General features: G+C 44.5%; 3 protein-coding genes and 1 long non-coding RNA gene across 5 annotated transcripts in view; 2 read left to right on the top strand and 2 right to left on the bottom strand.

Annotated features, from left to right (window-relative positions):
* The window catches only part of c21h6orf136 (chromosome 21 C6orf136 homolog), a 58,540-nt gene extending 52,185 nt beyond the window's left edge, over positions 1 to 6,355 (bottom strand). For both annotated transcript variants that reach the window (XM_078566739.1, XM_078566738.1), the window contains exons 1-2: positions 6,248 to 6,355; positions 4,791 to 4,977 (exon numbers count right to left, since the gene is read on the bottom strand). In XM_078566739.1, coding sequence (XP_078422865.1) covers positions 4,791 to 4,955 — 165 coding nt within the window. In that variant the 5' untranslated portion in view covers positions 4,956 to 4,977; positions 6,248 to 6,355. The remainder of the gene's footprint in view (positions 1 to 4,790; positions 4,978 to 6,247) is intronic.
* The window catches only part of LOC144695768 (zinc-binding protein A33-like), a 176,420-nt gene that overhangs the window by 131,600 nt on the left and 18,838 nt on the right, over positions 1 to 25,982 (top strand). The window lies entirely within an intron of this gene.
* On the bottom strand, positions 14,842 to 21,037 carry LOC144695771 (uncharacterized). Its single transcript, XR_013580015.1, has 3 exons — positions 20,939 to 21,037; positions 15,702 to 15,741; positions 14,842 to 15,300 (listed from the first exon to the last, which is right to left on the bottom strand). It is a non-coding gene; the product is annotated as an uncharacterized LOC144695771 (long non-coding RNA).
* The window catches only part of abcf1 (ATP-binding cassette, sub-family F (GCN20), member 1), a 75,939-nt gene continuing 70,939 nt past the window's right edge, over positions 20,983 to 25,982 (top strand). Inside the window, exons 1-3 of the mRNA XM_078566737.1 lie at positions 20,983 to 21,450; positions 24,118 to 24,158; positions 25,266 to 25,334. Coding sequence (XP_078422863.1) covers positions 21,351 to 21,450; positions 24,118 to 24,158; positions 25,266 to 25,334 — 210 coding nt within the window. The 5' untranslated portion in view covers positions 20,983 to 21,350. The remainder of the gene's footprint in view (positions 21,451 to 24,117; positions 24,159 to 25,265; positions 25,335 to 25,982) is intronic.

Below are 25,982 nucleotides of genomic sequence, written 5' to 3' on the forward strand. Positions count from 1 at the left end.
AAGGGCTGGCTAGTCCCGGATCTACTTCAGATCAGAGCAAAGCTGTAATCCTATTGAGATGAATATAGGTGTTGCAGAACATAGGCATCTCCACCCAGGAATGTTACACAAGTCTAGGCTGGGAAACTTAAAATTAAAAGCTTTTTAAAAAGGGGATTTTAAATTTTTTTTTAAACATCTGAGCCATTTAAAAAAAAAATTAAACTCCTACTAACTCGATACATTATTATTAAATCCAATAATTCATGAGAGACTTCTCTACAGGTCTACATTCTCTGGAGTTTGGAAGAAGAGACGCTCTTATTGAAATGTTTACAATTCTTAAGGGGCTTGGCATGGTAGATGTTGAGAAGCTGTTTCCCCTGGCCGGGAAATCTACCAATTGGGTCACAGCATCAGAATAAGGGGATGGACAAGCCTCTAGATAAACGGGGAAAAAACGTGCCCAACATCGCCCTCATACTGATGGCCACCTTTGTGTGCGGCTGCATCAAGCAATGCGTAGATCCTCAGTACGCAAACACCAAGTGTCACTACGTGCTGAGGTTCTACCTGTCACCGGCGTTGCGAAGGATGGGTCTGGCCACGCTGCCGCGGAACGCTCCAAGTAGTTGGACCGTGCCGTACCACCTGTCCGTCCTGGAAAAATTTATGCAGAGAAACACCTTTGACCACCAGTCCATCAGGCAGTGGTCGGCACGTAACGTCTTAGAGGCCCTGCGGGAAAAGGAGAGGGTGGATCCTGTGGGATGGTTCCCCAAGCAGACTGTCAAAGTCATTTGGCAGAATGCCTCATCGCTAGAACTTCCCAACAAGTACCAAGACGTTGCTTGGCTGGTGGTGAGAAAGGCCCTCCCTGTCAGATCCCTGCTACACGCCAGGAGTCTCACCCCCTCAGCACGTTGCCCTCGAGGTGGCTCTGGTGGGGACGAGACCGTTGTTCATCTCCTTGTAGATTGTGCCTTTGAAAAGAAGGTCTGGAGAGAGATGGAGTCGAGGTTCATCCCGAGCAGTTCTGTGACACAGGACTCTGTGCTCTACGGGCTGTTCCCAGGGACACACACCAAGACAAACATCAACTGCAGCTGGAGGATCATCAACTCGGTGAAAGACGTTCTTTGGTCTGCCCGAAACTTGTTGGTCTTCCAGCGCAAAGAGTTGTCCCCGACCGAGTTGCAGACTGGCACAATCCAAAGTTCAGGACTACGTGCTGAGGGACGCACTAAAGCTTGGGGCAGCCGCCGCAAAGGCGCAATGGGGAAGGGTCGCTGTCTAAGACCTTTCTGCCACAGTGCACTGAGGGACTGGGAACTGTTTAGAACCCCTTGGGCTGTATAGCTCAAAATGAATGTGTGCAATTGATTGTAAAATTCATTTATTGTATTGATGCATTTCGTGATACATGTTGTAAAAGTTGAACCTGATTGTACTTTTGTGATGGTGATTTTCCAGATATTTTATGAATAAAGTATATTTTTCCAAAACAAAAAAAAAAATCAGGATAAGGGGATGGACATTTTGGAACGAGATGAAGAGAAATTTCTTCACTCAGTGCGTTGCGGCTCTTTGGAATTCTCTACGCCAGAGGGCCACAGACATTCAGTTGTTGGTTGCAGTCAAGACAGAGATCAATAAGATTTTTCTTTTTGAGCACTAAGAATTAGCAGATATGGGGGTTGGGCAGAAAAGTGGCATGGAGGGAGATGATCAGCCACGACTGCATCGAATGATAGAGCAGGATCACCTCATGGTGATCTCCTGATTTTATTCATCCATTGAAGGTTCTTCTTCACAGAAAGAGAGAAAAATACCATGTTGGAGCAAAAAGCTCATTTTAACAGTTTTCTCTTGTTCACTCCGTGGCAGATGGCAGAGCCATATTCCACGGAAATTAGAAGGTTAAGGGTGACAATCAAAATTTTCAAGATATCAAGGGGAACTGATAGGGGGAAACTATTTCTGCTGGTTGGGGTTTATGTGCCTAGCAATTAGAGCCAGATATTTCAGGAAGGAAATTAGGAAACTTTGCTACATGCAAAAGAGCGGTAGAAGATTAAAACTCTCTTCTGTAAACTGCAGTTGATGCCAAATTAACAATTAATTTGAAATGAGGTTGTTGACCAGAGAAATTAAGGGCTATGGGGCCAGGTCACAGATCAGCCACGATCTCAATGAATGGCAGAGCAGGCTCCGAGGGGTTAAGTAACTTATTCCTGTTCCTATGCTCCTTTATCTCCTTTGACTGGGTAGTCAGAAATGACAGCAAAACACTGCAGACACACTCAGCCAGGCCAAGAACGATTAGAATGGGGAAGCTGCTACCACAGGAGTAGCCGAGGTGCATTTAAAGGGAACCTACAGAAATACATGAGGGAGAAAGAAATATAAGGGTCTGGTGAGAGGGCGAGATAGACGAGTGAGTGGACACTTGAGTAGTGCACGAATATCAGCATAATAGGCCATTCGGGCCAATTGACCTGTTTCACTGATGCAAACTCTATGCCAATAAATTTCAGGAGGCACTGCAAGAAGTGAATTGCCACAGTTGCCATGGAGTTCTTGTTTTTTGGTGAAGCAGCAGGTTCAGAGCGGTGTGCAAACCCCCTCCTACACCAAGTGCTGCCTGAACTACTGAGCATTTTAACATTTTCTGTTTTCAACCCAGATTTCCAGCAGCCATAGTATTTTACTTTTAGGTTTTAATGACTGCCCACTGTGTATTGCATACGCTGTTGTTTGTTTCCCAAGTGCTGAATGACACATATGGCAATTTCCAAACACATTAACCAATCGTTATCTTCCCCATCTTCATTATCTTTTACTAGTTTGCACCTCTTTCTTACCAAATGGCAGAACAGGTTTGACGGGCTGAATGGCCTACTCCTGCTCTTATCTCTCTGGGAATAGGGAGAGCTACACACCATACATCGTATTACAAGCTTAAAAATTAAAGACACAGGGTGCTGACAAAAGGTCGCCGACATGAATCATTAATTCTGCTTTTTTTCTCTCTCCCCACAGGTGCTGCCAGACCCAAGAGTCTCCAGAAAACTGGTGAGCTTGATTTCAATTGTGGGTTCAGTTTGACTTAAATGCCAGCAAAGTTCCCAATTTGATCCTTCTGCTCAGTTAGCTCTCCTCAACCTCATGAACGTGTTAAAAACTGTGACTCGGACACAGGAATCTCATGTCTAACAGTGGTAGGCCTTTAATTGTTTTTTTTAAACAAAATAACCAGCCAGCTTCTAACAAAAGACATACTACAATTAGCACAGAGGGTGTTTCAGAAGGAGCGTGATATGCACTTGAAAGAGAAAGGAACAGATTATTCCAATAGGATGAGATGAAGACGGGAGGCAAGAGGCAGATGGAGGAGGCAGCTCACATGGAATGGAAAACACTTGCTTTAGACCTGCTAAGCCAAATGTAAAGTTCAAAGGCTCCCCAGAACCCACTGGCTCCCTTTTGTCAGTGTTGTTCCAATCATTAAAGTTTGCAGTACGTGGCAATACATTGTTTGGAGAGAAGGATTGAGTCTCTTCACAACATCCACTGGTGACCCAAGGTCTGCTTATGCTATGACCAACTCCATCGGCAGAAGAACACATGATATAGGATCAGCAGGAGGCCATTTCGCCCCTCAAGCCTGCTGCACCATTCAATAAGATTATGGCTGACCCGATTGTGGTCTAAACTCCATTTTCCTGCCTGCATCCCTCCCACCCACCCCCCTCCCCCTCTGTCAATAAGCCTTGACCCGCTGCTTGCTATCCTGCCCCATAACCCTTGACCTCCTTGTAGACCTCAGAGACAGGAAAACATGGGTTAAAGGGCAGCCCAGGATTCTGCACCCTTTAATTCTGCCTGCCTCGTCTTTGATCTGATCTGAGACGTTGCCCAGCCAAAATCCGGAGTTTCCAATGAGGCAATTCAATCTTGTACCAGTTTACAACAATCACTGGCACTCTGAACTTTCCTCTTAGGTGGTATCACCACACTTTTCAACAATGTTATACAAAACGATGAATCGAAGTTATCTCTAAAACAAAGGCCCACTAGAAAATTTCTGATTAGAACCCATTCTTTGCCATAGTTACAAAGGTGTGGCAGTCTTCCCTTCTGTCTGCAATCCACCTGTTATTAAAGGCTTGCCTTTACCCAACCTCTATATCATACCTTTCTTTCCTCCCCATTTCAACTTTGGTGGTGCTCTGCACAAATGGTCTCGTCCTTTCACCTAGGCTGCTCAGTTCAAAGTCCCTGGTAGTGCTCTTTGTACTATGATATTCTAATGAAAGGCATTCAAGAAAGGGACAGGAAGTATTCAGCATTTCCAGATCAGAGCCCTCAGGACATCACAAAGTACTTTACAGCCAATGGATGACTTTAGAACTGTAGTCACTGTTGTAATGTAGGAAATGCTGGAGGCAACTGGACACAGCATTGTCCCACAAACAGCAGTACAATAGTGACCAGATAACCATTTTATTTTAAATAAAAGTGAGGGGTGAACACTGGCCAGGACACAAGGAAGAAATGATCTGCTCTTTATTGAAATAGTGCTATGGGATCCTTTACTGCCACCACGTGTGCAGATGAGTGCCTCGCTTTAACATCTCGTCTCTGGGAAGCGTCAGTTCAGAATTTGCACTCAAGGGATTGGAATGAGAGTTGAAATCACAACCTTCTGACTCAAGACGCAACAGTGGTTATCCCAATGAGAGACAATGCACATTTGTCCTATTCCAGTGTGACATGCAGTTACAACCTTCACAATTCGACTTGCTTACCCGTTTACAGCAGCGAGGCAAGGGACTCTGCCTCCTAGTTGGATAGTAGTAACAGTCATTCCCACGGATCATGGGCAGATTCCCACAGCAGAGTCTCCGCTGCCCGAGTCCAAATGCCGCCAGGCCCCTGGCTGCACTCTGCCTGCTGCTCACTGCACCTGCCATGCATGTATACGACCCACTGCCACTGTGATGCACAAAATCCTGTTACTATAACTAGCCCGATAAAAAAAACTACCTCACTTCCTTTAGAAAGCCAGCAAACCTCTTAATAGAAAAATAAATCCCATATAATATCCCCGCAAAGGAAACAACCCTCTTTACTTCTTACACCACCAACCACAACTCAGTAAAAACCCTGTCAATGCATCAGCTTCCCTACCCAACAATGTCCTCTGAGCTGGAGTATCCCCCAATTATCACAAACCCACAGTTGCCCCACCCTCCCCAAATAGTCCCATCCAACCTCCTAACCAAATTACACCTCTGCCCTCTCCAGTAGCTCCATTCCCAATATAACCACCTTTTCACCAAACCAACAAATACCACAGCCCCAGGATCCACATCCAAATAGTGGTCATGTCCCCAGCAGCCACGCCCCCGAACTCTACCCCGGCCCCCAGCAGCCACGCCCCCGAACTCTACCCCGGCCCCCAGCAGCCACGCCCCCGAATTCTACCCCGGCCCCCAGCAGCCACGCCCCCGAACTCTACCCCGGCCCCCAGCAGCCACGCCCCCGAACTCTACCCCGGCCCCCAGCAGCCACGCCCCCGAACTCTACCCCGGCCCCCAGCAGCCACGCCCCCAATTCTACCCCGGCCCCCAGCAGCCACGCCCCCGAACTCTACCCCGGCCCCCAGCAGCCACGCCCCCGAATTCTACCCCGGCCCCCAGCAGCCACGCCCCCGAACTCTACCCCGGCCCCCAGCAGCCACGCCCCCAATTCTACCCCGGCCTCCAGTAGCCGCGCCCCCAATTCTTCCCCGGCCCCCAGAAGCCACGCCCCTAATTCTACCCCGGCCTCCAGTAGCCGCGCCCCCAATTCTACCCCGGCCCCCAGTAGCCACGCCCCCAATTCTACCCCGGCATCCACTATGAACTCAGCCCCAGTTCCACCGCAACCTTTCGTAGCCCCACCCCTAATTCGACCACAGCCCCTTGTAGCTCCGCCTCCAGTTCGACCACAGTCCCCTGTAGCTCCGCCCCCAGGTCTTGCACAGCCTCCTTGGTGCTTGCCCCCTCTATGCACCCCAGAAGCCCAGCCACAATTACTCAGGTTCCAAATACCACCCCTTGACCGCAACGATCCAGCATTTCCCCGAGAACAAGCAACGTCTTGTCTCTCGACCTTAGGCCTCGGAACCAGCTCTTAACTCCTCCATTGCCCTTCCCTCCCGATCCGCGGTTTTGCTCCGCGCCGATTTCAACCACAATCCTCCCCCCGCCCGGGCGCCCACCTCACTCCAATGCCCTTGGATACCGGGAGCCTTTGGTACCGCGCATGGGCCGGACGCTCGCCGGAGACGCTTCCAGAAGCGAAGGCGCAGCCCGAGCATGAAACGAGCCTTCCGATTGGCCGCAGCCCCGGCCGCCGGCTAAGGGGGGAAAAAAAGCAGTGCACCCATTGGAGCAGTCGTCGAGCACATTATGGCGTAAACTTTATGGGCGGGGTTTCCGTGCGCATGCGCCCCACAGCCCCAGGTTGGCACTCTGGGAGTTGTAGTCTTTTTTCCCAGGGCTGGAGGTTTGCGGACTTCCTGTTGCTTGGTTTGAGATTTGGATTTTGTTTTCATCCTTCCCAGTTCCTTCTGGCATTATTTAATAGCATTACAGAAAAAAGAAAGACTCACAGACATTTCTATAACACCTTTCGTGTCCTCAGGATCGCCCTAAGCGTTTTATAGCCAAATAAGTACTTTTGAAGTGCAGTCACTGTTGCAACCTAGGAAACACAGCAGGTTCCTACAAACAACAATGTGGAAATGACAAGATAATCTGTTTCGAATTATGTTGATTGAGGGACAACTCGCCCCGGCTCCTCTTATTAAGAGTGCTACAGGATTTTTTTTTGTGGCCATATGAGAGAGCTGTGACATCAAAAGCCAGCATCTCTGACTTTGCAGCACTCTCGCAAGCACTGGGCTGGAGTGTCAGCATAGGTTTTTGTTAAAAAATAGTGTCTGCACTGCGACTTGAGCCCATAACCTTCCAACTAACAAAGGAAAAAGATATTCTCTTAGTCACTGATGTTGGGCACTATTCTATGAATCAAACAGCACAGAGGAGGCCATTCAGCCTATTAAATCCAAGCCAATTCTCTGAAAGAGCATTTAGCTAGTCTCACTCCGCTGTTCTTTCCCTGTCCGCCTGCATTTTTTTCTTTCTTGAAAGGCATGATTGAATCTGCCTCCACCACGCTCTCAGGGAGTGCTTTACTGATCTGAACCACTCGCTGCATAAAAAAGCTCTTCTTCGTGTTGACTTTGGTTCGTTTAAAAATCACCTTAAATTTTTGTCCTCCTGCCAATGGGAAGTTTCTTCCTATGTCTGTCTGGACCCATCATGGTTTTGAACACATCTATCAAATCCTTACTTTTGCAACTCTATGCTTCTAGTTATATAAACATGCCATTTTAACCACTGGGTGAGGGCTGGTCTGTACCTAAGCTCCATCTACCTGCCTTGGCTCCATATTTCTTAACACACTTACCCAACAGAAATGTATCAAAGTAAGTTTTGAAATTTTTAATTGATCCTCCCTGTCTCAACAGCTTTGCAAGTGAGAGAGTTCCAGATTTGCTCTACTCTTTCTGTGAAGAAATGCATTCTTACATCACTGTTCTGGACTTGCTCACCACAGGAACTATTTCACTCTTGACAATATCCATTTCTTTAAACACCTAACTTGGATCTCCCCTAACCTTGTGCTCAAGGAAATATGAGCCTGTCTGTGCTATCTGGCCTTGTAATCTGTCCTTTTAACACAGAAATGGTGAGAGCAAATGGACAACAGAGAAGCTGCAACCAGGGAGGAAGCACTAGAGAACAGCTAGTTGACAGATAGTTTCTTCAGTCACCAATTATTTGATGTTTTAATTCAGTTTCAAATAATTTAGCAGCAAGATAACAAGTGTGAAGGTCATCCTTATACAAGAAACAGAAGATAATTTTAAACTTACTAACGGCAGTTGAATTTCACCTTGATCCTACAGGTACACTGATCCATGTGCCACTGTTTGGTTATATTTAAAGTATAGTTTTGGAGGCATGAGAACAATGTTAGGGTTGATTTTGTGTGTTTTAAGGAAGTAGCGATGTCACCATCACCATCATACAGGGCTTCAATATCACCAGTATCATCATCATCAGTGTCAGCATCACTACCGAATTCCTCTTTGTCCAACAATTTTTAACATTATTGACTTATCGCCACAACATCTCTACCAACATTATCACTACGTTGCAAACACCAATGATCACTGCCACTACTCATTACCATGGCAACCACCAATCTTCCCAGCATTGTCACTACATATACCACCAGCAATACCAAACACCATCGCAGTCAACAGCAATATCCAAAGCACTTGCACCATCATTATTAACATTCCCATTACTCCCACTGTGACTAGCACGATAAGTAATATAGTTATAACTATAACTAGTGTTACCATTATCAACATTGCCACCGTTGTTGCCATTGTCACAATTATTACTCATACCATGATCCACATCGCCATAGCTAATAACATTTTCTCATATCTTGGCTTTGTAGTTTAACATTTCCAGGTGTACCAGTCTCTCTGAGATGATAAAGACTTTCATCATTAAGCACCTTGCTAGATGTCTCAAACTTCCCTAATTTCAAAATGCCAGATTTCACACCTTAAAAAATAAAAGGAAGACTTGCATTTCTATCACACCTTTCACAATGTCCCAAAATGCTTTACAGCCAGTGAAATACTTTGTGGTCACTGTTGTAACACAAAAAACATGGCAGATGATTGGCACAACAGCAAACTCCCACAAACTGCAATGAGATTAATAACCACATAATTTATTTTAGTGATACTGCTTAAGGCATAAATTAGCTAGGATATTGGGGATAACTCCCCTCTTCTTCTTCAAAATGGTGCAATGTGGTCTTTTATGTCCACTTGAGAGAGCAGGCAGTGCCTCAATTTAATATCTCATCTGAAAGACGACACCTTCAAAAGAGCAGTGGCCCCTCTGTACTGCACTGAGCCTGTCAGGCTGGATTTGTACTGAAGTCCCTGGAGTGGGACTTCAGCCACAACCTTCTGACTCAGAGGTGAGAGTGTCATCAACTGAGCCAACAACACCAACAAGTATTTATATAGTGCCTTTGATGTAATGAACCATCCCAAGGCACTTCACAGGAGCATTATAAAACAAAGTATGACACTGAGCCATATAAGGAGATACGAAGTCAGATGACCAAAAGCTTGGCCAAATAATTATGTTTTAAGGAGTGCCTTAAATGAGGAAAGTGAGATAGAGAGGCGAAGATGTGTAGGGGTGGAAATTCCAGAGCTTGGGGCCTAGGCAATTGAAGGCACAGCCACCAATTGTGCAATAATTATAATTATAATTGTTCAAAAGGCCAGAATTGGAGGAGTGCAGATATCTTGGAGGGTTGTGGTGCTGAAGGAAGGGGCAAGGCCATGAAGGGATTTGAAAACAAGAATGAGAATTTTAAAATCAAGACATTGTTTGACTGGGAGGCAACGTGGATCAGCAAACATAGGAATAGGGAATTGGACTTGCTGTGAGTTAACACATGGGCAGGAGAGTTTTGGGTGACCTCAAGGTTACTGAGAGTAGAATGTGGTTGGAATAGTCAAGTCTAAGAGGTAATGAAGGCATGGGTGAGGGTTTCAGCAGCAGATGGGCTGAGACAGGAGCAAAATTGGGCAATGTTTTAGATGTGGAAATAGGCAGTCCTAGTGATGGCATGACATCAACACAGCAGAGGTGGCTTCATTGGCCTGGGCACATCACAAGATGGAGGTTGGTTACATTCCCAAGGACTCTCTGTACGGTAAGATAACCAGAACCAGACAACCAGTAGATGCCTAAAGCTCCACTTCAAGGATGCTTTCAAGTGTGACATGAAGGCCCAAGATATAGATTATCACACCTGGGAGTAACTAGCTGATAACAGAGGAAAAGAGTAGGCTGGTGTGCACCATGTGGCTACAGTGGCTTAGCAACAACCTGAAAACCACAATGACACTTGGTAGCTTCATGTGTGGCACATGTGCTGGAATCTGCCCTTCAAGGATCGGCCTCTACAGGCGTCAACAAATTTTTATATTATATTCGTTCATGGAATGTGGGCGTCACTGACTAGGCCAGCATTTTTATTGCCCATCCCTAATTGCCCTTGAGGAGGTGGTGACCCAGCGACAGTGATGGAACGGCGATATATTTCCAAGTCAGGATGGTGAGTGGCTTGGAGGGGAACTTGCAGGCACTGATGTTCCCAACTATCTGCGGTCCTTGTCCTTCTAGATGGTAGTGGTTGTGGGTTTGGAAGGTGCTGTCTAAGGAGCCTCGGTGAGTTGCTACAGTGCATCTTGGAGGTGGTACACACTACTGCTACTATGAGTCGGTGGTGGAGGGAGTGAATACTTGTGGATGGGGTAACAATCAAGTAGGCCGTTTTGTCCTGGATGATGTTAAGCTTTTTGAGTGTTGTTGGAGTTGCACTCATCCAGTCAAGTGGAGAGTATTCCCTCACACTCCTGAATTGTGCCTTGTAGATGGTGGGATTCAGGAGGAGGTGAGTTACTCTCTGCAGAATTCCCAGCTTCTGACTTGCTCTTGTGGCCTTGTGAAGACACTCCACCTGAAATAGAATTGTTTGCTGTGTGCCGATCATCTTTCCTAAATGGAAGGATGCCTGAACTAAGTGATAGCATGAATATGATGTGGAAAGTTCATCTCAGGATCAAATGTGACACCATGGATGAGAAAAGACTGGCTTAATCTCAGACTGATGCCAGGCAGAGGGATGGAGTCGGTAGCTAGGGAATGGAGTTTGGAGCTGGGACTGAAAACAATGGCTTCACTCCCCAATATTTAACCACACTAATACCTTCCATCAGCACTTCAGAAGTAAGTATTTGCCACATCAAAAGTCTATTCTCACAGTATCAACAACAACTTACATTTATATAGCACCTTTAATGTAGTAAAATGTCACAAGGCTCTTCACAGGAGTGCAATCAGATAACATCTGTTCATTATTTCATCACTGTTTGTAGGAGTTTGCTGTGTGCAAATTGACTGCAGTGTTTCCTACATTGCAACAGTGACTGCACTTCCTGGGATCTTGAAAGTTGCTATATAAATAGAAGTCTGGCTTTCTGGGTCAGAAGACCATGAGTTTGAGTTCCCACAGTAGAGACCTGAGCACAAAACATAGGCTGGCACTCCCAGTGCAATGCTGAGGGAGTGCTGCATCGTCAGAGATTCCATCTTTCAGATAGGACATTAAACTGAGGCAGTGTCTTCCCTTCCAGCTGCATGTGAAAGATTCCTTGGTACTAAATTGAAGAACGGAGCTTTTCCACTCCTGGCCAGTATTTTATTTCCTCAGTCAATGTCTGAAACCTACTATGAATCCATTGCTGCTTTTGGGTGTTTGCTGTGTGCAAGTTGGCTGTCCGGTTTCCTATATTTCCACAGTGACGACACTTCAAAAGTACTTCATTGGCTGTAAAGTCCTTTGAAATGTCCCGAGGTCATGTAAGGTGCTATATAAATGCAAGCACCTCCCTCCTTCCAAAGGCCTACTCAAAAGCCATCTCTTCCACCAAGCTTTTAGTCATCTTGCACCTCCCCTGCAAGGTTCAACACCTGCTCCCCTACCTACTGCCACGTGTGAATTGCCTTGGGGCTTTAAGCTTTCCTTATAGTCACCAATGAGTCAAGTTAAAGACCCCTGGAGAAAGAGTGTGGGGGCCTTTCCCTGACCGGTGCAAGCTACAAGCTGAACGTGTAGTTGGCATCAAGGACTAATGTTAATATTTACAACAACAGCAGCATGCATTTATATACCGCCGTCAACATGGTAGAACATCTCAAAGCGCTGTGTAGGGGATTTTGACACCGGCCACATTAGGGCAGCTGACCAAAAGCTTGGTTGAAGAGGTCAGTTTTAAACAGCATCTTAAAGGAGAAGCAAATGATAGAAAATGTAAGAACATAAAAAATAGGAGCAAGAGTATGTTATTTGGCTTTTCAAGCCTGCTCTGCCACTCAACACAACTAAGGCTGATCTCCTACCTCAACTCCACCTTCCCATGTTATTCCCATATCCCTTAATTTACTTAGTATCCACTCCATGACTAAACATTCACAGTCCTCTGGAGTAGAGAATTCCAAACAACTTGAGTGAAGAAATGCCTCCACCCCTCATCTCAGTCCTAAATGGCCCATATTCGGAGACATAACCCACACCCCATACTTCTAGAATCGCCGGTCATGGGAAACTTCCTCAAAGAATTTACCCTATCAAGCTCCTTAAGACTTGAATATGTTTCAATGAGATCACCTCTGCTACTAAATTAGAGGGACTACCAGCCCAGTCTACTCAATCTCTCCTCATAGGGCAATCCCCTTATCCCGGGAATCAATGTTGTGAACTTTCGTTTCACTCCCTCTAGGGCAAGTTTATCCTTCTTTTGGTAAGGAGGCCAGAAGTGTGCACAATATTCCAGGTGCAGTCTCACCAAGGCCCTGTAGAATTACGGTAAAATTTCTACACTCTTACACTACAATCCCTTTGTAATAAAGGCCAACATACCATTTGATTTCCTAATTGGTTTCTGTACCTGCAAGTTGTCGTCTTTTGGAAGCCCCATCAGCCTTCTCAGGTGGACGTAAAAGCTCCCATAGCATGATTTTTAAAAAAGAGCAAGGCTCTCCCTCGTGTCCTGAGCCAATATTTATCCCTCAACCAACATTTCTTCTGTGATTCGGGTACAAGGACACTCGGGTCTGAATACCAACACTTTGCAGTCTCTCAGTGTTTAAAAAATTCTGCTTTTCTATTTTTCCTTCTAAAATGGATAACTTCACACTTCCCCATGTTATCTCCCAGGGTCAAATTAAAGCAGAAATTGGGAAAAGGCACGGATTGATCAAAGATAGTCAGCCTGGTTTTGTTAGAGGAAGATCATACCTTACTAATTTAATCGAATTTGTTGAGGAAGTAACAAGAGGTTTGATGAGGGTAGTGCAGTGGATGTTGTCTACATGGATTTTAGTAAGGCATTTGACAAGGTCCCACATGGCAGACTGGTCAGAAAAGTGAGATCTGATGGGATACAGGGGAAGGGATCCAAAAGTTGGATCCAAAATTGGCTCAGTGACAGGAAACAAAGGGTAATGGTTGATGGATGTTTTTGTGAACGGAAAGCGGTTTCCAGTGGCGTTCCACAGGGCTCAGTGTCGGGGCCCTTGCTGTTTGTTGTATATATTAATGATTTGAACTTTATTGATTAGGAAATTTGCAGATGACACAAAAATTGGCCGTGTAGTTGATAGTGAAGAGGATAGCTGTTGTCTCCAGAATTATATCAATGATTTGGTTGCATGGGCAGCAAAGTGGCAAATGGAATTCAATCTGGAAAAGTGTGAGGTAATGCATTTGGGGAGGGCAAACAAAGCTAGGGAATACACATCAAATGGGAGGATATTGAGAGGAGCTGATAAGTGAGAGAAATTGGGGTGCATGTCCACAGGTCCCTGAAGGTGGCAGGACAGGTGAACAAGGTAGTAAAGAAAGCATATGGAGTGCTTTACCTTATTGGACGAGGTATTGGGATGTAATGCTAGAACTGTATGAAATGCTGGTTAGACCGCAGCTGGAATTTTGTGTACAGTACTAGTCACCACATTGCAGGAAGGACATCATTGCTCTGGTGAGAGTGCAGAGGAGATTTACAAGACTGCTGCCAGGGCTTGAAAATTACAGCTATGAGGCAAGATTGGAACACTAGGGTTGTTTTCTTCGGAACAGAGGAGGCTGAGGGTTGACCTGGTTGTGGTGTACAAAATTATAAGGGGCCTAGATAGGGTAGACAGGAAACACCTGTTTCCCCTAGCTGAGGGGTAAATTACCAGGTAGCATAGATTTAAGGTGATTGGTAGAAGGATTGGACGGGACATGAGGAAAAGCTTTTTCACCCAGAGGGTGGTGCGTGTCTGGAATTCACTGCCTGAATGGGTGGTTGAGGCTGAAACACCCAACTCATCTGCATCTGAAGTGCTGTAACCTGCAAGGCTACGGACCAGGTGCTGGAAAGTGAGATTAAAATGAACAGCTAGTTTCTTATTTTCTCTTTTTTATTGGCTGGCGTTGAATGGCCTCTTCCTGCACCGTAACTTTCCTATGGTTCTATGCTCAGCAGATCAAGCAGCATCTGTAGAGAGAGAAAGAGAGTTAACATTTCAGGTCTGTGATCTTTCATTAGAGCCCAGATCGCAAATATTAACTCTTTTTATTTCTCTCTCCTCAAATGCTGCCTGGCCTGCAGGGCACTGCCAGCATTTCCTGTTTTAATTGCAGATTTCCAGCATCTGCAGTTTCTGCGTTTGTGTTGTATTCCACAGGATTTGATAAGAAAGGATGCAAATTTTAAAATGGAGGCATTGCCAGACCAGGAGCCAATGTAGATCAGCAAGCCGGTGAGATGACAGGTGAATTTTAAAAATTAATTTCTATTTATCTTTTGCTGTTATTAAAATGGGTGCAAGTTTATTATTGGATGTCACTAGGCTATGGCAACGCATTCTTACTGGTTAAACTGTAAGAGGCAAACAATGGAGATGAATAACAGGGAAATGTAAAGAGTATTGTTACAGACAGGATTTGTGTGGTCCCTTCCAGTCTGTAATTTGGATATTTGTACGTAAGGTGTGTGTACTTCCTTAACCTCAGACTGATTTTTTCTGGTTTAAAATAAATTCCAACAGCAGGCGTTTTGGTGATTTTTAAAAGATAAAGAGGGTTATTTATTATCACACACTTGCCCTGGATGTTTGAATGCAATGCGTCTCACTCACACAATCACACACGCAAAAATTAGGTACAGATGACATTAAAGCTGTAATAAAAATGGAAGTCATAACTCAGTCTCTATATCGGTGCAGGTCTGATGTCATCTTGGTTGAGTTGGTACTATAGTTGGAGTGAAGGTCTTTTGGAAACGAAGGATTCTCATGAAGCTGTGAAGCCTCTTGTGGATGAATAGCCAGGAGGTTGGTTCTCAGGTGGATTTGGAAGTTGGAACAAGTACAGTACTTTGGCTGAATTAGAATTCCAGCTATGATGGTTCAGCTGTTTTGGATGTTTCCTGATGCTTCAGATGTTTCTCTCACACACAGATTTGCTCAGGTTGTATTACACTGCAGTCCCTGACAATTAATTTCAGTTACATGACTGCAGGGTTAACATATCTGGGGTCCCGAACACCACCTAAAATAGCAATTGACAATGGTCATTCACTCTTCTCTGTGCTCCAACTTGAGCTCAAATATTTTCCTTTGTTCAGTATGGCACTTGGAGGTCAACAATCTAGAGATTCCATGTTCCTCAAATGCTGGTTCATCCTTAAACAATGAGATGTTTAAACTTCACAGTTGGCTGAGAAGCTCCCTTATTCAGGTCCATGTTTAACTAAGTATTGGCCACAGAATCGAACATTGTCTGTTGTAGGATGTCGTGCATGCCTGCATGCCATTGTAATGTAAAGGTGCTCAGCAGAGCAATGGTTAACATGGACCTGGAGAATAGCATCATCCATGGTATGATGTATAGAGCCACATGGTAATAGACTGAAAGAACAGTCTAGAGAGAATACTCTAGAAGCAGCCTACCTGCATGATGAGCAGCACCATACATGACAATACCTGGGATCTGTAAATAGTTAAAGATTAACAATAAATCATTTGTGTTTAAATATACAAATCTTAAGATCTCATCCATAATACCACATGGTTGGTAGCAATGGGAGCTCCTAAAAGATATCACGTCAGTGGTAGAACATGACATGGTGATTAGCAGTGATATGAATGGTGGCATTTTAACTGATGAATCCAGAACCGTATCCCAAGGTATGAAAGACAAAAAAAGAAGCTGAAGCTTGACTAGAGAGACATATGCCTAGGAAGAACAATGAAAGAAACAATTGAAGAACCTTCACTACAGATTTAGAATTTGAGGAATCCACTGGAGTCAGTGGAAGTCCATTGCAAGACCCCGAGTGACGCAGAGTAAAAAAGGACAAAACCTGGTCAGATTACAAAGATGGGTGAGCAAAAATACAAAAATTACGAGACACCCTGAGTGACACTGAGTTAAGACACTTAGTCAGTCCACAAGACGGTGAGCAAAAATGACAAAAAAGAAGCTGTGCTTACATTATAGAAGAGGTGGCAGTCCCAGGGCTCAGCCGATTGTAGCAGTGGTGGCCCTGCTGCATTGAAGTTAAAAAAACTGTAAACAAAAAAGGCAGGCAGAGTCTAGGGGAAAAACTGCAGAGCAAACAGAAAGAAGTGCTGTAGCTTTAAGTAAAAAAAAAAGGGCCCACCAAGTCTCCCAGAGTGCAGGACATTAAAAAAAAAGAGAAAAATTCCTGCAGTGGTTCTTTTTAAAGAACAAAGCTTCAAGAGCCTTTTAAAAAAAGGCCCACAATCGCTGGAGAACCTGCCAAGATCGTAAAAGCGTGGGAAAATCACAGAGCCAGAAAATAGCTATGAACAGCAAGTTAGAAGAGACGGATGAATTTTTGCTATGGAAATCCCAGAGGGAGGGAAACTCCCTATAAAGAGCTGAAGGCAACAACTAGAGACTCCAGAGAGAGGGCAACAAAAGACCCCAGAGCGAAGGACACAGAAGGCAGTGCAGAGTGCACAGATGGCTGTGCCCGAAGAAAAGCTATCTGAGGTAACTCGAAAAAAGCAAAATGTGCAAAAAGTAAATGAAGCTGTTCTACAAGACAAAGTTTGCATCAGAGCTGAACTGCGAGATTTGAAGTGCAAGATTCAAGCAGAGTACTTACCTTTGAAAATGCACGATAAACTGAAGTCTTCAATGAACCAAGCTGTTCGAGATCTGAACAAACAAATTTCAGAGACATCACAAAGGTATCTTGAGGAAATAATGACTTCAATTCCACAGTTGGCAAATCAAAGCTGGAGTTGGCAAAGCTCAACCAGATGTACAGCCAGGCAAAAATAGACAGAAAAGGCATGCAAAGAAGTTGCGACCCTGAAGGACTCCTTGAAGAATCAATATGTAGCCATGGAAAAATATGAGGAGCTGAAAAGGACGTTGAATATTATTACTTCAGAAAAAGCTGCATTGGAACTATGTAGCAACGGAACAATGCACTGAAGCCCAGAGTAAGCTGGCAAGAGGTCAACAAGGAAATGAACAGTTGATTGTCCTTCAAGATCAAATGTAAAAGGAATGTTCAGCAACATGAAGAAATGAAGACTGTCTTAGAATGGAACAACAGCAGAAGAAACTTGAGGAGACTCTGCTGAATTACAGGAAAACTCAAGATGAAGCAGGTGAGCTTTGCAAAGAAAAGGAAAACCAGTTGAAAGACCTTCATGTGTTACAAGAATTCCTCAGGCAAAAGTTTATTTTTCTGGAAAATTACGAAGAGAAGCAAAATGAATTTAATGTCACTCTGAACAAACGGAAGAACCAGTTGGCAGAGAAGACTCAGCAATGTTCTATGTTTCAGGAGGAAGCCAAAAGCTACAAGAAACAGACTGAAGAGCTGAAGAAGCAGTGGAATGGAAGAGAGGAGGCACTGAAAGAAAAGGCCTTAGAACTTTCCAAGCTGCAAGCAGATAATGAAGCCATGAGTAACACGATTACAGAACTGAAACAAGTTAAGTCTTCACCGGAGACAGATCTGGCCAACAGTGAAACCAAATGAAGGACAAGGACAAAGTTCTGTTGCAGGCAGAGAAAGAAAAGCAGAATTAAGATTGGAAAATGTAAGTCTGACACTGAAGTGCAAGAAACTAGACAAAGAAAAAGCACTGGATGTTTCAGACATACTGAAAACCATTGAACTGAATAAAAAGATTCATAAGATTGCAAAACAATTTGAAAATAAAACAGCAAACAAATGTTTGGCTGAAATTGTGAAACAAGTGGATATGAAGGTTTCATTTGTGAAACGTTGACATCCAGCAAGAACATGGCAGACACCTTGGGAAAAGAAAATTCGAGTCCACTCTCAGAATTAACATTCTCTTCGGAAGGAACAGGACAAATACACAGTGTCCTAAAGAAAGCAAACAAGTTGTTAATAAAGAGAAACACAACTCAAAGGAGTGCAAAAAGCGAATCAAACGGAAGTAATCAAGTATCAGGAACACAGAGTACCACTAACATTCTTCCAAATGTGACAGACCGAGATTTGGAAGAACTGTCAAGCCTCAAGATCACCTGGATTCATAAAGTCAGAGGCTTGGGGTGGGGCAGAAGGGATAGCAAGCAAAGGTTGTATTGTACTACTCTGTTGGAAGGGAGGAAAGTTTTCTTTGGAGAAGAAAGTAGGATGTTGTGATGTATTGTAAGTTATTGTAAAGTTGCTCTGCAGAGCAAGGGTTAACGTGGGACTGGAGAATAGCACCACCCACAGTATATGTTTAGAGTCACATGGTAATAGCCTGACAGAACACTCTAGAAGCAGCAAACATGCATGCATGACAATATCTTAAATATTTATTAATTATATATGGCCAGCATTTATTGCCCACTCAGAGGGCATTCAAGAGTCAACCACATTGCTGTGGGTCTGGAGTCACATGAACCAGATGGGTTTTCCTGGGATTCGAACCCAGGTCCCCAGAGCATTACCCTGGGTAGCTGGAATACTATTCCAGTGACAATACCACTGCCTCCCTCCCCATAGTTAATCTCATAGTTAGTTAAAGATTAATAATAAACAGTCCATGTTTAAATATACAAGTCTCAAGATCTCATCACTGAGACATCTAAAGAACCCATAATATAACAATGTCCAGTTTAAATGTCTAAAGTCACATGTTAAGTTTCAGCCCTCTTAACAGGGTTTGTGGGCACTTTCACAAAGTATGATCTTACAGTCCATAATATCCAATATTCTCATGCTTGTTCTGAGAATGTGAACAGGAAATGTTAGAGGTAATTTTTGACATTGTGCAATCATGTACAATGGGCTATATCGAATCTGTGACTTATTGCACATCTATTCTGGTTTTCATTTCTACTAACTTCAATAGAATCAAAGATTGGGGGGATGATGAATGGGTGGCTGATTCAATAATGCCCATTGTACAATATCAGTAAAAGTCAAAATTGTCCCATTGTATTTGAAAAACTTTGGTTTTGGTTTAGCTGAATTAGGTGCACTCTAGTCTTGGGGTCAGAAGGTCATGTTTCAAGCTCCCTTTGAAAGTGTCAGCAAAATAATCCTGGTTGACAGTCAGTACAGTCAGTACTGAGCGAGTATTTATTTTCTTGCTTTTGTTTCAGCTGTGACCTGAACGATCCTTGTCTGAAGTTGCAACATTGGCCAGTGTTCTTCTAGAACATTCCCCCTATGCTGACCACTGCTCTGTGATTGTGTAAACTTTAGCCACTCATTTTGCTGATGTTTGCTAGGCTTTGCATGAGAATCCAAGTACCTTTGGAATGATGGAACTTTCTATAAAGAGAAGTTAAAGAGGAGGAGGGTTGCCAACTCTGTTTGGACATACTCCTGAAGGTTTTGGTACATGACCCCTCCCTCCAACAGTCCCGCTTGGTCAAATAGCCTCCCACTGCCTCCTCATTTTGAATATTATTACAATTAATGGGAAGTAGTGTTCGAAGGAAACAAATAAAGCACACATGTGGGTTGTTCACAGTAGGGTCATGGGATTATACTTTAATTGCATGGCACTTCAGGCTAATCCTGGAGAGTTGGCAAACATACAAAAGAGCAAAGAAGTGCTCTTGTGAGATGTCCTCTCTCTTTGAGAATGGCTCAAGCACCCTGTGACATGACAGACAGCGACAGACAGGCAAGTGACCCTGTCTTTCAAGGAAGTGGCTTTTACCCAAGATTGGTTGTGAAGCTTATTGCACAATGAAATTTCTCACTATAAGAAATAGCATGCTCTCCTGTGCTGATACATATGCATATGTTTTTTAAATTTATTCATTCAAAGGGTGTAGGAGTCACTGGCTAGGTCAGCATTTGTTACCCATCCTTAATTGCTTTTGAGAAGGTGGTGGTGAGCCACATTCTTTAACTGCTGCAGTCCATGTGGTATAGCTACACCCACTGTTAGGGAGGGAGTTCCAGGATTTTGACCCAGTGACAGTGAAGGAACAGAAATACAGTTCCATGTCAGGATGGCGAATGGCTTGGAGGGGAACTTGCAGGTGGCAGTGTTCCCATGCAACTGCTGCCCTTGTCCATCTTGGTGGTAGAGGTTGTGGGTTTGGAAGGTGCTGTTGAAGAAGCATTGATGAGTTGCTGCAGTGTATCTTGTAGATTGCAGTCATTGATGGAGGAAGTGAATGTTGAAGGTGGCGGATGAGGTGCCAATCAAGCAGGTTGCTTTATCGTGGGTGACATTAAGTTTCTTCAGTGTCGTTGGAGCTGCGTTCATCCAGGCAAGTGGACAGCATTCCCACACAGGCTTTGGTAAGTCAGGAATTGCTCTCTGCAGATTTCCAAGCCTCTAACCTACTCTTGTAGCCACAGTATTTATATGGCTGGTCCAGTTCAGTTTCTGGTCAATGGTAAACTCCAGGATGTTGATAGCATATTGTCTGTCCATACATATATATATTTGTGTGAACTTATGATTATGTAAACTTCTGTGTGATTATGCATAAGTGCATTTTTATATACGTGTAAATGGAAACGACTCCTGCAGCGTGCACCTATGTGGCGATATAAAAAGTGCTTGACATTGCAACCGGCACGAGCGCTTCACTTCTTCCGCACCCACCCACAGAATGATGCAAAATGGCCAGAGCAACGCGCAGCCGCATTTCGAGCCTTGCATTCGGAGCGTTAATGCGCATACGCAGACCTGGTTGTTGCTCCGCCGACCTTTGTCCAGTGCGCAGCTGCACCTCGCCGCCTTCCATTTGGAGAGTTTTTGCGCTTGCGCAGTGCTGGTTGCTGCCGCCGTGCCCACCACCGACCTTTCTCCAATGCGCAGCCGCGGCTTGAGGCCTTGTTTATTGGAGCGTTAATGCGCTAGCGCATTGCTGTTTGCTGTGCCCGCCCACATTTCTCTAATGCGCAGCCGCAGTTTGCCGCCCTGCATTTTTGGAGGGGCGTGTCAATGCGCTTGCTTGATACGTGCCCCTCCTCTTTTCATCACCCCCCCCCCCCTCACCCCTGACCTTTTCCCACGTGAAGGCCGATTGGCGAGAGCATCCGGGTCCTTGGGGCTATCAGTGGCGGAGCCACGAGTGCTTTCCAGACGCTGCCGGAACTTTCCAGAGAGACAGGGCCGATGCCTCGAGCCAGAAGGAAGGCCGCGGCGGCCGGCAACGGGGAGGAAGAGGAGGAGTGGGTGGACGGAGAGGAACCGACGGCCCCATCGACCCAGGAGGGTGAGGCTCAGCTCAACCTGGGATTTCCAGGCCTGGAGTGGCAGAGGAGAGCAGGAATGGTGCCCTGGGGGGGTGGGATTTAATGTATAAAAATGTCTCTTTATAGAGTCTGATCCTCAAAGCTAGTTGTTATCTCCAATAGTATTGCGGATCTAAACCCCAGAGTGGTCCTCAAAGCCGGCTGTTATCCCCAGTAAGACTGAGGATATAAACCCTGGAGTGATCCTCAAAGCCAGCTGTTATCCCCAGTAATACTGAGGATATAAACCCCAGGGATTGATCTTCCCAGCTGGCTGTTACCCCAATAACACAACGTGTAAATCCCGGGGATTGATTTGCACAGTGAGTTATTACCTGCCCCCTCCCCTTCTATCAGGACTGACGCCTTTTATAAAACCTCATTAGCATTGGAAAACATCCTGCGGTACTTCACAGGAATTCGGCTGAAATTGACAACGAGCTGAAGATGGAGCCATTAGGGATTTTGCTTTATTAAATAATCATATAAAGTCACCTCCTCCTCAGACAGCATTGCCACCTTTGGATGTCTTCTCAGAAATGTGGTGTCAGCCCTTCATCTTGTAAGATGATGACTTGCATTGAGGTGGCCAACTCTGTTAAACATCGCATGGTATGAATCAGGAACCCCACTCCAGCATGGCAGTCAATTCTGCATTTGCTACAGAGGAAGACACTGGGCTGAGAAGGTGCACAATTCACTGGCTTCTGTTTTCTCTGGGCCCTCTTCTCGGCCAGCTGATCTTTTAATTTCTGTTCACTTCTTCCAATGCCCTTACAAACAGTCAACCTCCAGAGGTCATGGCTGTCTCCTAGTTGTCAGTATCCACCATCTTCATATCTCTCTTGCAGGTACCTGAGTTATGCACACCTACGAGGTTGTGGCTCAGTGGCCAGTTCACCATATAGAAGATGAACGTGGCTAAACCAGTGCATCCATCATTGGCTTAGTAATGAGTGTATGCTGATGGAATTAACATGTTCCAGGACCTCTGAGTTGGTAATCTTGTCCTGTCAAGAAATGCCGAGGGTATGTTTGAGACAGCGCAGATGGCCTTCTGATGTTTAACTGGAGGAAATTGCAGCTCATTCAGGACTGAATTTTGGGCAAGCAGGGTAATTGAGCGGTGGCCAATGAAATATGTTTGAAGTGCAGTTACTATGATAATGCATGAAACATGGCCAATTTGCACGCAGCAAGCTCCCACAAACAGTAATGAGATTTTGACCAGATGATCTCTACTACTGATATTGTTTGAGAGATAAAAATTGGCCAGAACAACAAAAATAAAGCAACAATAACATTTGGTTTAACATTCTGTAACTTTAGTTACATATGGAGATGAGAGAAATTGGGATTGTTCTCCTTGGAGCAAAGAAGGCTAAGGGTAGGTTTGATACAGATTCAGAATCATGAGTGGCTTTGACTGAGTAAATAAGGAGAAACTGTTTACAGTGGCAGGAGGGTCAGTACCCAGAGAACACGAGTTAAAGTAGTTGGCAAAAGAGCCAAACGTGATATGACTTCTTACACAGAGTCGTTGTGATCTGGTAAACGCTGCCTAAAGGGGTAGTGGAAGCAGATTCAATTGCAACTTTCAGAAGGGAATTGGATAAATACTTAAAGGGGGAAAAATTGAGGGGCTATGGGGAAGGAGCAGGAGAATGGGATTAATTGGAGCTGGGACAGGCCTGAGAAGCCCCATTCTGTTTAGCATCATTGTGATTCTGGAGATGGTTCATATTGTCTTGTTGCAATAACTCTCCTTTTGGAGTCAGCAGGATAATTTTGAAGTTGGATTGAAGAGGTTAATCCGTTTCAAAGCTAACAGATTAGAAAGATTGGCCTTAAAAATGGAACAGTAAATGCAGAGAGGTTGTGCCCCTCAGGTTGGGGCCTAAATGTTGGATTTCAGATTTTTTATAAATCAGTAGCTGTATTGAAAGTAAAATAATTCTGAAATTAAGTGAGGCAGTCCAGCCATGTGGAATAACACAGCAAATTCATGATCTTCTTTATGAGAAGCCAAGTATAATGGGTGCGATTTAATTACAACCGATACTACTGTTAATTATATAAATTAAGTTTACGTTACAGATGGTGGGGGGCACTACTAGGATCGGTACATTTGTAAAGTCTCGCCTTGTGAATAAATGTAAAACTGAGAAAGATTGACTTCTGGTCGTCTCCTTCACCAACTGGCTGTAAGTATGGCCGGATGCTGTGAAATAACCTAACACTTCGGCCTTGTCTCACTGAGTGCCCATTCAGTCTGCCTTCAGAGGGATTGCAGAAGCACATGTGCAAAAGTCCCAAATATCCAGTCCAGATCATGGAAGAGTATGGTTGTCACATCCCTGAGTTTAGCTAGCTTGAAATTAGATGTAGGCAGGCAGTGTGAGTCAACTGATATAATAGTAAGACTGAACTCAGAGTTATTGAATGCAGGCTTGAATTTTAGCGCTTCCTTGGTATTGCACAGTTGTATCAGCCTAGATCCTGTCCTGTGATGTTGCTGAAGTTTAAGATGGGCCTTCTGACTTGGGTGGGAATACTCCTAACTGAATCATGCTGACATCAGCTTGCAACTTCTATCATTCCATTCCTATTAAATGTTTTCTGACACTGAATTTTAATTTTTCACACAGTCCTGAAAAAAGGGAAGAAGGATAAGAAGGCCAAGAAATCGGTATGTAGATAACTGTATATACCTTCTTTTCTAAAGTAGATTGTATTATGTTACCTTTTGAACACTGCAGTCGGATTCTCGGAATTATTCCTATCTGTGGACAGGCCAAGTCATTGGAATAGTTAGTCCACCCCTGCTTGTGGCAATGTCATCCATTGCATTATTTGGGATATGCCTCCTTCCATCACACCCCCATTTTGAGAGTGGCTATGACTGCGTGTTATAGGTTAGGAGTTTATTTGTAACCTTGTGATTTCTGAATCTGAGGCCTGTCTTTTATGTAGATGTCTGCATTGGCCCCACTGTGCATGAATGTATACATAGGTACGGCCACAGATGTGTTGGTGGTGTTGTGTTCCGTTCTATTAGGTTTGTAGTTTCTGTACAGTATCAGGATGTCACAAGTGGGCAAACAGCATGGGTTTGAAATCGTCCCACTGTTTTATATTCAAATTCCTTTTTGCTGGTATTCTTCCCTTTCCTCCTGGCATGGTGACCATTCAGGTGCGCAATCTCAACAATGAGTGTTGCCAGTCTGTCTGGCTGTGAAAAGCACCACAGCCAAGGCATTAGTATGCCTTCCAACAGTGATCGCCATAGATAACAATCAGCAGCAGCAACTTTGCTGATTTTTTTTACCTCTTCCTAACAATGTGACAATGAGGCCAGTTGTACTGTCTTGCTACCAGATTCGTACTGCTAGCTCAGCCTGTGGGAATGTAACTGAGACCTTTTTTTTTCATCTTTTTCATTTTCCCCCTGCTCCAAGTAAGATATCTTATTATGTTGCAACTTCTGACCATGTCATTAACTCACTCCTGCAGTAGTAGCATTCCCGAAGCAAGTAAAGTTATTGTTTCATTGACTGATGTCACTCTCTCAAGTTTGGCTTCAGATCCCCTTTCAGCCTGTTCTGGTGACTAACTTTTATATTTAATACTATCGTATTCTGTTTCTATTATATTAAGAGGACATGACTTGTGTACACAATTTTTACTTTTGGGCCTGTCAACCATCAAAGACCTCAACTTTTACTGAAACAACAACCTCCCAGGATGACATGAGCTTCACTATCCAATGATATTTTTATTTCCTTTCTTTCTCCAGTTCTTTGAGGAGCTGGCGGCTGATGATAAGCAAGTGAAAGCAGAAGAGGCAGTCATCACAGAACAGCAGGTAAAGGGAACATTGCCATGATTTTGTAACGGCACTAGGCTGGTAGAAGGGGTTAGAGAAAGAGAATTGAGTGCACAGCTTAGGTCAGCATCTGGATGTCTAGGTACACACTGACTTTTATTCATTCATGGGATGTGGCCATCGTTAGCAAGGCCGGCATTTATTGTCTATCCCAAATTGACCTTGAGAAAGTGGTGGTGAGCTGCCACCTTGAACCACTGCAGTCCATGTGGTGAAGATACCCCCACAGTGCTGTTAGGGAGGGAGTTCCAGGATTTGGACCCAGTGATGAGGAAGGAATGACGACATTTCCAAGTCAGGATGGTGTAGGACTTAAAAGGGGAATTTGAAGGTGGTGTTCCCATGTGCTTGCTGCCCTTGGTCTTCTAGGTGGCAGAAGTGGTGATGCGGTGCATCTTTTAAATGGAACACACTCCAGCCACAGTGGTGGAGGGTTTGATTGTTTAAGGTGGTGCATTGGGTGCCAGCCAAGTGGGCTCCCTTATTCTCCTTGAAGTCGAGCTTCAGAGTGTTGTTGGAGCTGCACTCATCCAAGCACGTGGATAGTATTCTATCACACTCCTGACTTGTGTCTTGTAGATGGTCAGGCATTAGAGAGTCAGGAGATGAGCCACTCACCACAATAAC

The sequence above is a fragment of the Cetorhinus maximus genome, chromosome 21, assembly GCF_964194155.1.
Source record: "Cetorhinus maximus chromosome 21, sCetMax3.hap1.1, whole genome shotgun sequence".
NCBI lineage: Eukaryota > Metazoa > Chordata > Chondrichthyes > Lamniformes > Cetorhinidae > Cetorhinus > Cetorhinus maximus.